Raw genomic sequence first — 16,394 nt, forward strand, 5'->3', positions numbered from 1 at the left:
TTACATTCATGATTAAATGATTTTTTATAAGAATGCCAAAACAATTCAATAGGGAAATAATACTGTTTCAACAAATGGTTGAACTGGGACACTGTACACTGGTACACTGGGACAACTGAATATATACATGAAAAAGAGCAAAGTTAGACCCTTATGCCACATCCTACACAGAAGTTAAATTCAAAATGGATAAAAGTCCTAAATGAAAGAACTCAAACTATAAAATTCTTAGAAAAAAACATGCATATGAATCTTTGTTACTGTGGGTTAGGCAATAATTTTTCAAATATGATACCAAAAACATAAGCATAAAGAAAAACAGATAAATTGGATGTCATCAAAATGAAAAGCTTTTGTGCTTCAAAAACATGAAATGATAAGCAACAGAAGGGGAGAAAATACTTCAAAATCATGTATCTGACAAGGGACTTGTATCCAGACTACATAAAGAACATAACTCAACAATAAAAAAACCAAGTATCTCAATTTAAAAACAGGCAAAGGATTTGAATAAACATTTCCAAAGAAGGTCTACTGATGGCCAAAAAGCACATGAAAAGTGTTCCACATCATTAGTCATTAGGGAAATGGAAATGATAACCACAAAAATGAGACACTACTTCCAAGCCACTAGAATAGATAAAATCAGAAAAACAGACAATAGTAAGTACTGGCTGGCAAGGATGTGGAGGAACCTTCATGCATTGCTGGAACCAAAATGATGCAGTCACTTTGAAAGAAAACAGTTTGGAAGTTACCAAAAAAAAAAAAAAGCAAGCATGAAGCTACCATATGACCCAGTGATTCCACTGCTATGTATATACCCAAGAGAAATGAGAACATAGGTCCACACAAAAACTCATACACAAACGTTAATAGCAGCAGTATTCATAATAGCACTTAAGTGAAAACAACCCATATATCCCTCAATTGATAAATGGATAAACAAAGTATGGTATATCATCCAATGGAAGACTATTCAGCCATACAAAGGAATGAAGCACTGATACATGCTACAACATGAATGAACCTTGAAGACGCTGTGCTAAGTGAAATAAGTCATTCACAATACACCACTAATTGTACAATTCCACTTACATAGAATGTCCAGAATAGGCAAATCTACAGAGATAGAAAGTAGTTTAGTGGTTGCCAGGGCTGGGGGAAGGAGAAAACAGATACTGACTACAAAAAGATATGGGGTTTCTTCAGGGATACAGAAAATGTTCTAAAATAAGAGACAGTGGTGTTGGTTGCACAACGATGTGAATATACTAAAAACCATTGAATTGCACATTTTAAAGTGGTGAATTTCACAGTATATGGATTGTATCTCAATAAAACTGTTATCAAAAATGGAGGGAAAAACTTCACCACCTACTTCATTTAAAGTTAGATACCTTAAGAGTTCCTTGGTTATTTATTCAGGTCATACTTGACTTTAAATACATTGAAAAATAACAATTTACTCTGAAAGAATGTATATAGCACACTTGTAGGTCTATGATGGTCTGTGATGGAAAATCTCCTGACTAGACTGTAAGCTCCTTGTCATTCATCTCTTTATCTAGCATCTCAAAGAAATCCTGATTCATTTTGTATTAATGGATGAATCCTACCGGACCAAATGCAAGACTCTTCCTTAAAACAATGCATGTGTCCCTTTATCTTTCAAAAGAAAAGGCAAAGGGAAGAGATGGCATTCTTTTCTTCTTTTTTTTTAATCGGGGCTGGGGAGAAGAGGACATCAGGCTGCCTTTCATTTTCTCACACTCACCTGCCTTTGCTGAAGAGGGACGAGACAGTTTCTGGCTATAGATGTGTGCAGCACTTTGGAAAGAGGAAAAGGGGCCAATGGTGTAACTGCCTGATCGACAGCGTGGCAGGCCAGCAGGGCTTGGTGCGTTCTGTGTCCCAGGATGTATGGAGGGAGAGGCACTGTGAGGGACTGGGCTCAGTAAAATTGTTGGCTGGTGAGACATGCTGGGGATAGCTGGAGGAATCTGAGATAAAGAAGAATGGTGGCCAGACCCTGCTGAGAGGTCAGAGGTTGTAATAATAGATGACAAGTGGGTATTGGGAATTTTCTGCAGAAGAGTAGCAGCAGGACCAGAGAAAGAAGCAGAGGAAGAATTTGTATAGACTAATTTAGCCTCTTTTTCTGCTGAAGTAGTAAATCCTATTAAAACAAAAACAAACAAATAAAACAAAACAAAACAGATCATTTTAGGAAAAACTGACATATAATCTCTATAAAACATGAAGTAAACATTTTTAAACATCAAAATAATCATGGCATGAAACAGAAATCATCAAAGATAGAGACTTCAATGGCTGGGCATCATGAACTTAATGAATTATGCCTACCAAGACAACCTGGCAACAGAAACAGTTTACTTTTAGTCCTAGAATTTCTAAAAGCTGGAGTTGAGGCTACTTCCATCAACCAGAGCAGGCATTTTACAAATGTGAGCACATTAAGACAAAAGTTTCTGGTGGTGACAGCTAATTCCTCTCCCTCTGCTTTTCACCCTTCTAGGAAAAAAAAAAAAAAAAAAAAAAAGTGCTCAGAATTTCTAAATATTAAGAAAATGAAAAATTCCTCAGAAGGAAAACAGGTTATCAGTAAACAGAAGGAAATTCTAAGTCAAGAGAAAAGAACAAAGAAAAGGAGCTTCTTTGGGGTAATGCCTTGCGCTTTAGAATAATTTACTATCTGACGACTTTTTTCCTCCCCTTTTAGTGATTTTATAAGAGAGCGACAAATCTAGGAAGGTTTGAAGTCACTCACGAGATAATTTGTCGGAGTGAATTTCTGTTGCCTGCTGTTGTTTGGGCTGCTTTATTTTCACTTCCTCTGTCGTCTCAGGGTGATCTGAAATAGAAGATAAATACTGAGCTTAGGCTCTCCTACTAATCAAATGCTCCACATATAATTTTATTCCCAAAATATAACACAACTCCTAATTGATCGCAGGAACACTGCCTACCCCACCACACTTTCCCAAGTCTGGCCACATCCACAGCCCTGCTGAGTGGGCAACCAGTCAGAAGATTCCCAACTATCCCCAACCCCAATTCCAGCTAACTGAACCAGGGAAAAGTACTTAAACCTAGGGCAGCCACCCATGGATGGCAACAAGCTAGGACATGCCTGGAAAAGAAGAAAAATAATAGTAAGAATAAGAGTAAGAGTAGGAGTAAGGGTAAGGGTAAGGGCAGTCAGATGCCTCTACCAGGAATTCAAACTAGGGAAACTAAGAAACCAAGGTCGGTGGTACCCACTAGAACAAAGAAATCGTATGGAGCAAAGAAATCGTATGGAGTAGTGCAATGACCAAGATAGAACAGCCCCAGTATTTGTTGGCACGATACCTGAATACTACCAGAACTTTGTGTCTTTTTATTTATTTGAGAGAGAGTGGTGGGGGGATAAGGGCAGGGGGAGAGGGAGAGAGAATCTGAAGCAGGCTGCACACCCAGTACAGAGCAAGGCACGGGGCCCTATCTCACCACCCTGAGATCACGACTGAGCCAAAATCAAGAGTGGGATGCTTCCCTGATTGAGCGACCCAGGCGCCCACAATAGCTCTGGATCTGCAAATGAACGTCTAAGTTTTACCGGAGCAAGCCGAGTGAGATTATTTGAGATAGGGTGATCAGTATATTCATGACAAAATCACTCTAATAAAATAAATTCCACTCTAATAAACTAGTTTGTTTTCTTTCTTTTTTTTTTTTTTTTTTTTCTACCACAGAATTGTGCAACAGGACAGCCAGGGCTAATCACATATTTGCAGAAATATTCCAAAATCTTTTGTCAGGGCTAGTTCATATAAAAACTCAAAAAAGGCCAATTTACACACCATCTTTCAAAATGAAAGAATAAGAACGTAGGGATTATTTTCTGTGTATCACCACCAGCCATGGTGATACTGTCACACGTGTTTGCTCATGTTTGAAATCAGTCCAGATGCTACCAGATGTCATAGTGTGGTTTCCTGGATTGAGGCCTTCCTACTGCCTTTCTAGTTATTCTTGATAGGTCTAGATAGATCTAGATCTTCTTATGTAGAGGTCATCCTTAATACATGAACTCCAGAATTTCCAGGGACCCATATGCACAAACAGATGCTGTCAGGGCTTCCCCACAGGGCTTCCCCAGGGAAAAATCACTATCTGGACGCCAATGTAGGCCCTCACCTCCTTAGGTTAACGAGCTTTTCTCTACCCCAACCTCATTGTAAGAACTGTTAGAGGAGCTTTTCAGAGCTTCCACTAACCTTCTTCCTACATTTATGCACCCAATTCTATCTACTAGACAAGAAACGTTATGAGTCAAGGTATGACGACAGCCCTGGTCACTTTATACCCAGCATCCATCACAATGTCTGATACACAACAGGTGCTCGGAAGAAATGCGTAGAAGGAATGAAAAAACAGATGAATCAACTTCAGAACTTAGATAAGCTAGGACAGTTCAAAGGGGGCTGGGCTGGGACTTCTAGAAATATTCGATTATACAGTGAACTCAATATAAATAGGCTTTTACCCTATTTGTTTGGGAAAACTCACTCCACTTTTAATTTTTTTTTTAAGATTTTATTGATTTATTTGACAGAGAGAAAGAGAACACAAGTAGGCAGAGAAGCAGCCAGGGAGAGAGGGAGGAAGCAGGCTCCCTGCTGAGCAGAGAGCCCGATGCGGGGCTCCATCCCAGGACCCTGGGATCATGACCTGAGCCGAAGGCAGGGGCTTTAAGCCACTGAGCCACCCAGGAACCCCTCACTCCATGTTTTAAATGATCAATTATCCTCACTATTCCCACATCAGACTATGATAGTCTTTTTTTTTTTTTAATTTTATTTATTTGACAGACAGAGATCACAAGTAGGCAGAGAGGCAGGCAGAGAGAGAGGAGGAAGCCGGCTCCCTGCCCAGCAGAGAGCCCAATGTGGGGCTCAATCCCAGGACCCTGGGATCATGACCTGAGCCGAAGGCAGAGGCCCAACCCACTGAGGCCCAACCCACTGAGCCAGACTATGGTAGTCTTAACAGCAGGGAACGAGTCTCTGTCTTTGAATTTAGTGCTTAGCATACCGACAGAATTGGTGTAGATTTCCTATGTCTTATGCTTCCCATCTAGATTTTAAATGAATCTTACTTTAAGGCACAGAGCTTTGTTTATAACAGAACTGCTATTTTTTGATCAGATGACATGAGCTACAGAGTTCGGTCCACATTAATCCTAAATCCCCAATCACCGAGTTCCCCTGCAGGGAGCTCTTTTCTCTCGGTCCTCAGCAGGGATTAAGAAAGAACTCGGTGTGCACAGCAGATCCCCGAAACTGGCGGGCTTGACTTCCTGGCAAATTGCTGCATTTTCCCACTTTTCTGTTCAGGACCACTAAATGCTGAGATGTGGATGCATACCGAAATAAAAGCGATTCATTGTGTTCTAAAGGGTTTTTTTTTCTTAATTTAGTGTTTATATAAAACCACCTTTTGAAGGAGCAACTATCAAGTCTGAAAAGCAATCTATGTTTCCATTAATCTTTTTCTGGGGGATACCTTAGTTCTAAGGATTTAACATCCTGCAATTAAAGTTCAACATAACAGTATTCCATAAGCAGCCTTTTTATTGTCAGACCATTGCCTGATTTTAATATAATTTTAAAAATTGCGTTAATAGTAAAAAAAAAAAAAAAAAAAAGGAAATGCGTGGGAACATCCTGGGCTATCGCAGTGACTGAAGGAAGCTAAAGGCATTTAGGATGTGAGATTCAGGATATTAGACATCCCACCAGGTATTGAATAGTCCCACGCAACAAATAATTCCTCTGCCCCAAACGCCAATGCAGCTAAGCCAGAGGTAGCAAAAAACTTAAATAAAAGAATGGGAAATAACCATTAGGAAAGACAGAAGAGCACAGATGAAGAGCATAAGCCTTGAGTGGGGCCAAAGAAGGTTCAAATTCCCATCCCACTGCACCATGAAGGGGACTCCTGGGCAAGTTACTCCGTCACTTTCAGCTTTTGTTTTCTCATCTGAAAAGAAACTGAGTAATTCCACCCACTCCATATGGTTTTTAAAAGTAAAAAAAATTAGATCACATCCAGCAGATTATAATAATATGAGCACTCAAATGTTAGCTATTATTAGCTTGTCTTGAAAGCTCTCTGCTGTTAATTTTCATGAAAAAATTTTAAAAAAGGACCATGTTCCTCTTGTTTTGAGGACAAAAATGGAAAGCCCCCTCAGCCCCAACCCCCACGCTGCAGAAGTTCACCATCTTGGAGTCTGTTAGTGCTCATGCGGCACAGGATTCTTGGCTCTCTTTGGCATGTCTCATTTTTTCACTTGTTCTTATTTTTCATTAATAAACCGTCATACTTACCACCCTTTGCCCCGCTATCAGAATAACTGTTGCTGTTTTTAGAACTTTTTGAGTGAGTCCCCAGGAAGACGCTTGCAGACTTGTTTTTTTGGGTATAAAAAGTCAACACCTCCTCCAGCTCAGCCTCACTGAAACAAGGAGAGAGAGTATGGTCAGAACAGGAAGCTGTTCTGGAAAAATCTTTCCACTAGATTTTATTCTGGAAATGGAGTCAGCTGGAGAAGGGGAAAATGAAGAGTACAAGCTGAAAACTCCCTATTAGTAGATGGTTACATAGGAATACAAACAAAGCAGTCTGAAAAATTTCAACACGATAAGGCTTTCTTCAACCCAAAGTGAATTTTCGAGATGCACTGTCCGATATGGTAGCCAGGAGGCATATATGATGATTTCAGTTTAAGTGAATTAAAATTAAGCACATTTAAAGATTCTTCTCAGTTAGACTAGCCACATTTCATGTACTCAGTAGCCACAACACAGAAAGTTCTCTTGGGCAGCCAAGTTCTATATCAGAGGTCAATAAACTACAGACTTTACGAGCTCAAAACTGGCGAACTGATGAGCAACACATGTTCTTGTATGGCTTCCCGCTACAAACAGTGTTTATCTTTTTAGAGAAGAACATGCTATGAAGATCATAGGTATCCTACGAAGTGTGAAATATTTATGATCTGGCCCTTCACAGTTTGCCCTCCACTTCCAGATAACTGAAGTGTGTTCACTAAAGGAGCCACTCGTCATTTTAATTCCTTCTGTCCGAAATAAGGAGACCTACCAGGAAAGCCACAGAACAGTTCCCTAACCAATGAAGGAGATGGAACTAGATGGTTCTAGGTCACTTCAGATATTGAAATTGTACGCACTTTATGAACACCCACAAAATGGAAAGTACAAGGAGTTTGATGAGGGCCCACAGGACTCTTCTGGTAAACATATTATGCATGGATTTTTTTTAAATTTTTTACTTTTAAAGATTTTTATTTATTTGACAGAGAGAGAGATCACAAGTAGGCAGAGCAGCAAGCAGAGAGAGAGGGGGAAGCAGGCCCCTTGATAAGCAGAGAACCCGATGTGGGGCTCGATCCCACGACCCTGGGATCATGACCTGAGCTGAAGGCAGAGGCTTTAACCCACTGAGCCACCCAGGTGCTCCCATATGCATGGGTTTTTTTTTTAAACAGCTGTGGGAGGTTCTCAATGGCTTTCCGCATCTTTTTGCTGGAGCCAAGTTATATCCCAGATTCGCGGCCTTTGAATAGGTAAAAATAGTCCTGCATTATCACAAAGGACCTATATCCCATCTTGAGAATATGTTGTAATGACAACCTAGGAAACTGCTTCTACGAATCTCAGAGTAAACCCCACCATCTCTAGAGTAGGGAAGTGCCATATAGTAAGGACCTCAAGGAACTACTAAAGGTCCATACGCAGCTGAGGTCACAAACGTGTGAATGACTGTGTGTGTCATTCACAGAAAGGGAAACGAAAAGGTTCAGGCTGGTCAAAATACAAACTGCTTGCTGCCTCCTCTCTTTTACCTTTGCTCACTTCATAATCTGTGTTTCCTTGTCTGACTCCTGCAAGTATCTAGATTTACCAGCCTCGATGGAGGTATCCGTATACCCCCTTAAACATAATAAGCCAATGCTAGAAGAAATTTCCGACAATCAACACTTAATGTACAACAGTAATAAACAGGTTCCAGCATATTCGAACACTAACTCTGTATCACTTGTTTTAGTACATGCCAGTCACTTTTAGCATCCAGTTAGGCCTGGTAAGGGAATACACACCACTTTTCAAAAAAAGTTGGCTTTCCTTTTCTTTGTTTATATTGTAAGGATCTTGAAGACCCCTAGGAGGAACTGAAAATTAATCTTTTAAAGTAGAGTCATTTTCTGAACATACTCTAGTTTGTCTTTCCTATTTGTATAATGTTGATATGAGAAACCATTTCTTGCTTTGTTTCTATACCTGAATTATCAATCATACAATTCAAGACCCAAGAATGTCATCAAAATAACAATACACTATTATAAACTCCTACAAAATGATGTATTTGTTTGCTGTGTGTTTTTAAGCACACGGTAGTGAGGCTGTAAGTGTAGACTTAGGTCTACACAAGGTCTTAAACACAGATCATGCTATCTTGGTCACTGATAACTCGCTACCTGATTTAACTTCATAAACCAACAGAGAATCAATTTTCTTCTGCTTTTCTTGCCACAGTGACCTCGATGGTTGAAGACTAATTAATGGGATTGTATAGATAGTTTTACCCTTTATTTGAGTAGTTTGTATGACTCTCTGTTTTAGAAAAAGGCCCTCCAGTATGAGTCTTACAAAATTTTAAATGAAATGCCTTTGTTACCTCTTCCTTTGGAAACATATTGTAAAAGGACAAAATGGCCTGACTGATTTATATCAAGATAGAGCTGACTGCTGAGATTTTCAATCCTTAAAGGCTAACTCTACTCATGAAGGACTTGTTCTATTTTATATAAATTAGGCGTAACCCTCACAGTGCTGAGAAACTGCCAATTCCTCAACCCACTCAACATAGGCAAAATTTGGTCATCGCCACTGCATCAGGAGGTCAGGGATAAATTCAGATCCAGTAAACACTGGGAGCCTCTAACTTCAACTTTCCAAAGGGCTCTCTCAGTACTCCAAGTGGTGTGTACTTTAAAGGCTGTCTAGAAATACAGCCCAAATACCCAGCAGCAGTGTTTTGATAACTGAAACCATGACAACAACAACATAATCGACTGAGATACGGAGAGGCCAAGCCTATGGAACTCTTTTTCTCATTCTGAGAGCGATTTTACTCACATCCGTATGTTAGAAACAAGGAAGTATTAAGAATTGAACGAGGCAGTATGGCAGATAAAGTAGGATAGTTTTTATTAATCAAGAATATCTTCTACCTTGCTTGTCTGATGAACTCCTGAAAATTTTCTGTATTCACCCCATCTTCCTCTTCTTCTTCGAGTTTCTTCTTCGATTTCTTTTCAGCCATCTGTTCTGTTTCCTACCCAGTCCCCAACCCGCATAAGAAAACAATTAAGATAAAACTGACTCCTGATAAATGTACACTTCATCAGCTGGTTTCATGACCATTGGGTTCATCTGTCTCTAGAGTAAAGACACTTACTTCCCCATGTACTTTTGCCACCTATAAATTTGATATATTATTCTCTGCCATTATTTCATAAAACATTTTGGAATTTCCAAATAAAAGTTGCAGAATAAATATAAATTTGTATCGTGTTTTTGCCTTCTGCCCACATAACCCATTCAAAAAGAACTTTATAGTAGCTTAGTAACATCTGTGCTCACACTTGCAGCTTTACCAATATGACAACAGATATACTGTATTTTGTTACAATTAGGGAGAGGAAAGAGGTTTTGGGAGTTACTCCTATACCAGCATCCAAACTGAGTAAATTCTTCACTTATAGAAGACATCTCAAAATTCTCAACAGATCTGGAGTAAATAGCAGCTATCGATTTGGTATACTGATATTCTACTAATCATTCCACACATTCTTACAAATGCCATTTAAATTTCCAGGCCTCAGTTCTCCCTTCTGCTAAATGACCATACTTTTTTCTCCCAAATACTGATACTTCCAAAGCATTCTAAGACCCTCTGGACATCAGATACTTTGCAAAATATTCTAACCAAGTAGTATATTTCCTAGTCTTGGTTGTAAAATGATGTCACCATCTAAGATGTTCTCTGATACAAAGTTTAACTCTCTCAGGAAAGAAGATTATGTCATTCTATTAAATCCACAGTTAATTTGCTCTCAAATAGTCAATTCACCACTGTCTATAGGCATAATAATGATAATGCAAATTCACATAGTCCATAGTTCATCTCAGCCTCAACAGCATTTAAAGGGAAGATGCTTTTTGATAAGCATTAACTATGGCCACTGGGCTTTTAGAAGTAGTAAGTAGCTTTACAGAGCAGCTAGGTTAAGGGGTGAGGTCCAGCTGCCTGTAATAGTTACACACAAGGGCTGACAACACTAGAAGAAAGAAGGACCTCTCCACCCAGCAGGACACAGGCTTCTAGCCCACTGCTAACAGGGTATAGCAATCTAAAACACACGAGTAAAAGAAAAACCACCTACCTTGTTGTACACAATAATAAAATCACCCAGTTGGTGTGCCAAGATTCTTCTGCGTTCCAGAAGTGCCAATCGTCGACTGGGTAGTACCATCCTCAGTGAGTGTTGGAGGTTACTGGATGCTCGTTTAAGGAAGCGAACCACTAGCTCCTATTAAGAGTTGTCGGGGAAAAGAAAACAGGGATTGTACTAAGCACCAGAAGACACGCTAGGAAGGGTTTACCCAATGGAGATATGAGAACAGGTACACTGAACATTTTAACAAATAAGACCCAGAGGAAAAACATTAGGTATAAGAAGGAGACAGAGAGACAAAAGAAACTTACTCTTCCCTCAATAAGCTGACAATCAGAAAATCAAAAAGAATTATGTACGCAAATAATTATATATTAGAGAAGTAACTGTAAAAGTACCACAACTCACATGCCAATAGTGCCATAATAATTCAATGTGCAGATACCACTGCTAGTAGGTTGATCAGAGAGAGCTACTTAGGGGAAGTAGCTTTCAAGGATAGACAGTGGAAATTAAAACCATGGGAGCAAATGAAATCATCAAAAGTGAGAAGGCAGAGAAAGAAACAGAAATATTCATACTTAGAGATAGGAAAGAGGAGGAAGAATCAGAAAAACAAGAACAAAAAACCCATGGCAGAAACACCAGAAATTTACCAAACCAAACCAAACAACAAAACAAAAACAAAAACAAAGCCTTAAGAGAAAAGAGTGTCATGGAAGCCAAGGGACTTAACGGCTCCACGTCAAAAGCTTCCAAGAGACCAGAGCTGAGAAGACCCAGGACCAAGACAAGGCTGTGGATCTGGCCATTGTGAGATAACTTCAAGAGAACACTTTCAGTAGAGGAAAAGGAATAGGAAGAAAGAGGCCAAGGAGAGCACAGGTAATAAAGAACAGAAACTGCTCATTTAGAAAGTTTAGTGATAAAAAGAAACAACCAATACTGTATATATGTGAGAGGTGGTGGCTTCTTTTTCCCTTCATTCACAGCACGACAAATGCTTCCAAGAGAGATTTTGTGAGACCAAGGGCCTTAAAGAGAATTGTTCCTTCCCTCCTCACACCCCCACAACATGTTAAAATTGCCTTAAGATGATAGGTTTGAGGACCTTCTATGGACGTGCCACCTGTGAGTTCTGTGATAAAGAATGTCTAACCCTAACCTGGGGCAGAGAAGACAATCCTAACCCTTACTTTCCCTGTAAAGACCGCCCCTGCTGCAGTTATCAGAGAAGGGAGGGCCTAGGGTGTGCTCTCCAGCTAGATTTTCAAACAGGAATGCACAGAACTGGTATTAAATTTTGCGGTGATGATCCTAAGTATTCTCGTAACCCCCCGCTGCCCCCAAATCCTGTGTGGGTTCCAAGCCAGCGCTTGCAGGAGTTATTATATTCTGAGCTCTTTTTTTTTTTTTTTTTTTTTTTATTCCTGAATGTGATTTTGGTTCATTGCTCTTTGGTGCCAATTTACTCCAGCATGAAGGAACAGCCTCATAACCACAGGTTGGATTTCACGGTTCTATTCTGCTGTCTTTACTATCGGTTGGTTTAAGCTATTACACTAAAACATTATTTTTTCACCGTGGAGCAGACAAACTGACTCTCAAAAAGGCAGTTTCAATTTTCCACTTGGAAAGAGCAGAGCTAACATTTTCCACTGATGGTTGAAGGATTATTCACAACACACAAGGTTTTATCTCTGGGTTGTATGGACTACTTTAAATTCACAGGTTGTTTTCTGGGATTTCCATCGTGTTTTTATAATAAGCCTGGCACATAGTATGCTTCTTGTATGTGGAGAACTGAAAATTATGGGAGGGTCACCACTGAGTTGGACAAAGGATGCAGCTTTCTCAAGCTTTAAAGGTCTCTCTCTTGTGGGGAACAGATCCCTGTGGTCAAAGGCTATGGAAGGGCTGTGGATTCTTCTACAAGTGTTGACCTTACGAAGAACATGAAGTTCCCCGTCCTTCCAATTCAAGAAACACCTTGCTAGAATACTAAATCCTAGGCATGTTCAAATGACTGATAGGCAGCAAAAATTAATACACGGTTTGTTTCCACAACTTTATAAAACTTCAACTACTAGAGAATTAATGTTAAAATGGAGGACGGTACATTCTCAGAGAGCCTACGATAAAGTGTTGACTTTCACGGGGCTAACCGGACCCTCTCAGGACAGAAAACAAATGCCTTGTGATGCATGGAAACAAGGGAAGAGCAAACACTGTACAATCGTAACCTGTGAGTGCAAGTTTCAGTCTCACTCCACACAAGCTGTGGGACAAGAGGCAAATTATATCCCTGCTCTTGGTCTTTGTTACCTCAGCTACAAAATGGGATGATGGTGCCTACGTCAAAGAGTTAATGGAATGGGAAAAATGCAGAGTTAAAGGATTCTAAATTACTGTTCTTTCTGAGGGCTTTGGACAGGGCCTGACATCTAATGAGCAACCAATTTCCATTTTTAGGATAAAATAAACCGATGCCCTCAACATGGTGTGATGAACGTGGCCCCAGATCAAAGATTTACATCACGTTAAAGTAAGGGAAATCTGTAATCTATAGTGTGGAACAACTCTTTCACCAGAAGACTATTTTGCTCTTTACCCTAATTGGGGTGGTGGGGGAAGAGGAAGAAGAAAAAGAAGAAAAGAAAGAGGGCAAGTAAAATGGTTCCAGCAGGAAGAGTCTCACCATCTGTTCATCCTCTTTGGCGGCCCAACTGGCACTGAACGTTTGACCTCCACTGTCTTTCATCAGGCGAATTTGAACATGCTGGAGATAGGCAGAGAATGCTATCCGGGCCTGCACTTTGCTATAGAAATCCAAAACAACATAGTGTTTGTTATGAGACAGAATGGTAAGCCTACCAAATACGTACTTGCTTCACTCGAAGTGGACTGTGACAATCATCCCGTTAGGATGGCAGAGACAAATGAAGCCCATTATGTAATCATATGACTATAAAGATTCCTTCTACAGAGTATATGAGATTTTTTTTTCTATTAAAGAATCCTATTTAGTTTCTCTATTATTAATGTGGGAGGAAAAAAATCAAACAAGAAGAGGAAATCAGGTTTCCTACTCTTTTACCTTATCTCTGAACTTTTTAACAACTTCCTTGGGGGAAATGGACAGGAAAAGTACTAAATCTTCACAAGAACATGGAGGCCCTTATATACTTATCAGCTGGGGCAAAAGTATGCTTTTGCTATGGCAACTAATATTTCTGGTGTGCAAAGGCCTCCAATGCAGGAAATAGATAAATCCTACAAAGGAACTTTTGAGACCAAATTTTTAAGGTCATGCTTTTCTCAACTACAAGACAGGAATGGCTGGAGCCCAGAACAAATGAGTGAGGTCCAACAGAGTTTGGCATAGATGAACTGACAGGCTAGGACAGGCCCAGATGTTCAGTGGGAAAAAGAAATCTTTACATATAGTAATGAGCATCTCAGCGACATCGCTGAAAAACCCAGCACATTTCTGCTTGGTGGTCTAGGTTGGAAATAAGGAAATCTGTTCAAGCTATGGCTTAGAAGGCAGAAGTACCAGAGACGCACTGACGATTTTCACTTCAGCTGCTAATTGTAGCAGATCTGTTTTCCTTCAGGACAGATTTTGGTTACTTCAGTTGATCGGCCTTCTGACACTACAGCCAAAATTACATCAGCGAAGATTAGGGCCCAACACAAACTCTGTTTACAGCCCTCACACATGCAATCACTGAATGCTTTCTACTCACTGCTCCTCCACAGTTAGGATGAAGGACTTCTCCAGAGGGAAGTGGACAGCATAAGAAGATCTAGGTCTAACTTCTATGTTTGTGGTGGAGGGACTGAAAGGGAGGGGAATCAGGTTGAGAAGTAGATTTGCTCTTGAGAGTTTAATACAGAAGATCTTCAGAGCATAAAATATAAGGCAGGCTACATCTTTTTTACTAATGGGGAGAGTTTATGGGAGTACAATATGATTTTGAAGAAACAAATTTAAATTTTCGAATGTTTCTCAACAAGGGCAACACTTACGCTCTTGTTCACCTGGAGACCACATGCCACTTTCCCCTCAACCATTCCCATAAGACTTCTCTCCACAAGAGATTCTTTTCATGACAAAACAAGTGAAAAAGATTCTTAGTTTTGGTCCACAAATTCACTTGCTATCGAATGAGGTAGAAATGGCATGTTTCAGACATCTCCAAAGTGCAGAATATCTGATTTAACTATTCCTCTAATGCTAAAACATAAAGGTCTTTTGGATAAGGGAATTATCACTTGGAGGTTGAGATTTCAACCATTATTTTGTTGCAAATCATTGCCACAAATCAAATGAACAAGTACTGTGTTTTTCATTTCTATAAACCTTCTTGAAACGACCTGGGTTTGTTCATTCTGGGACTGGCCTTAAGGTACTGTACACATTGGCCAGCTAGTCATATGCAACAAACCCAAAAAGATGAAAGAATGAAAACTAGAATGATTATACCAAAGAAACCCCTATTTTTTTAAAAATTAAGCTTATATGGATCCTCAGTATAAAAATTACACAACTTAAGGCTAGGGCTGAGAGTCTCGAATCCTTGCCATGACCTCCCTGAGACCCCTCAGTAGCCATGGAGATGCCCCACGGAATGATGGGTAGCTCGAGGCAACAGAGTCTGAAAACCACTGATTTGCATTAACACACCAGGCAACTGCAACAGTCACTGAAAGTCAGATCCCTGAGATTTATGAAGAAATAATTTATTTCTACAACAGCTAAGTAGAATGTTATTGCTGGAAAGGGCCTTAGAATATAGTCCAGTGGTTTTCAAATGTTCTATTTCAATTCAGTGGAATCTATTTTCCCCTCCAGAAAGCACAGTTTGAAAAACATTTGTTTAACCCCATACCTTGGCCTAAAGGAAAAGGAAACTGAGGCGTGGAGAAGCTCTCTAAGCAGCCCATGATCACACAGTCCGTCGGTGAGCCCTAAAAAGTGAGCATCCAGGTCTTCGGACAATGTGGTGTGGTCTCCACTGAACAAAACTACGCTATTCTCCATGGGCACTGTTCCAAACCTTAACTTCATCTCCCCACTTCCCCGAAACCCAATGTTACCCACCAGCCTTGCAATATAAGAACTGACCTCTAACTTATAAAGGCCAAAATGCATAAATACTTAACCTTCCTTCCTGCTTAACTTCTAACTACTGCATTCATCCCAGTGCTTTCTTTCTGACTTACAGTAAGAGACACCCCTCCAGTGGCCTCTTTCCACCTTCCTTTAGGGCCCTTCTTAGCAATATATCCATTTCTGCATCTCTAATCCTTGTTTTCTTTTTTTTTTTTTTTAACAATTTTATTTCTTATTTATTTATTTATTTTATTTATTTATTTATTGAGAGAGCATGAGCCGGGGGAAGGTGGAGGGGGAGAGAGAACCTCAAGCAGAGTGTGCTCTGAGTGGGGAGCCCGATGGAGGGCTCGATCTCACGACCTTGAGATCATGACCTGAGCCAAAATCAAAAGTCAGATGCTTAACTGACTGAGCCACCCAGGTGCCCCTAATGCTCTTTCCATCAAACCCTTCTTCCCCTAGTCTATAAATACACTCCAGAATCCCCATCTTAAAAAAAAAAAAAAAAAATCCTTTTCTCTTCGCTTGCTCTCGCTGATGCATTCTCAACTCCCTTTCACTGCCAAATCCTCTGAAAAAGTTGGCTTGCACCTGCTTTCTTATTTCTACAACTCACAATTTCTCACAACTCACAAGTTGGCCCTGGGTCAGAAATGCAGGAGTCTCTTCTCACTCTGCGTGCTCTCTCAGGCTGTCTGAGGCACACTACAGCTTGGAACT

General features: G+C 40.0%; 1 protein-coding gene across 10 annotated transcripts in view; it reads right to left on the reverse strand.

Annotated features, from left to right (window-relative positions):
- TTLL5 (tubulin tyrosine ligase like 5) overlaps window positions 1-16,394 on the reverse strand; it is a 284,234-nt gene that overhangs the window by 164,934 nt on the left and 102,906 nt on the right. For all 10 annotated transcript variants that reach the window (XR_007128458.1, XR_007128457.1, XM_047735330.1 and 7 more), the window contains 6 exons: window positions 13,251-13,371; window positions 10,541-10,687; window positions 9,326-9,429; window positions 6,399-6,526; window positions 2,792-2,875; window positions 1,778-2,179 (listed from right to left, as the gene is read on the reverse strand). Coding sequence is in view for 8 of the 10 variants with exons in the window: in XM_047735330.1 (XP_047591286.1) it covers window positions 1,778-2,179; window positions 2,792-2,875; window positions 6,399-6,526; window positions 9,326-9,429; window positions 10,541-10,687; window positions 13,251-13,371 (986 nt within the window). In the remaining 2 variants the exon portion in view is untranslated. The remainder of the gene's footprint in view (window positions 1-1,777; window positions 2,180-2,791; window positions 2,876-6,398; window positions 6,527-9,325; window positions 9,430-10,540; window positions 10,688-13,250; window positions 13,372-16,394) is intronic.

This window comes from Lutra lutra, chromosome 7 (genome assembly GCF_902655055.1).
Source record: "Lutra lutra chromosome 7, mLutLut1.2, whole genome shotgun sequence".
In the NCBI taxonomy this organism is placed as follows: Eukaryota; Metazoa; Chordata; class Mammalia; order Carnivora; family Mustelidae; genus Lutra; species Lutra lutra.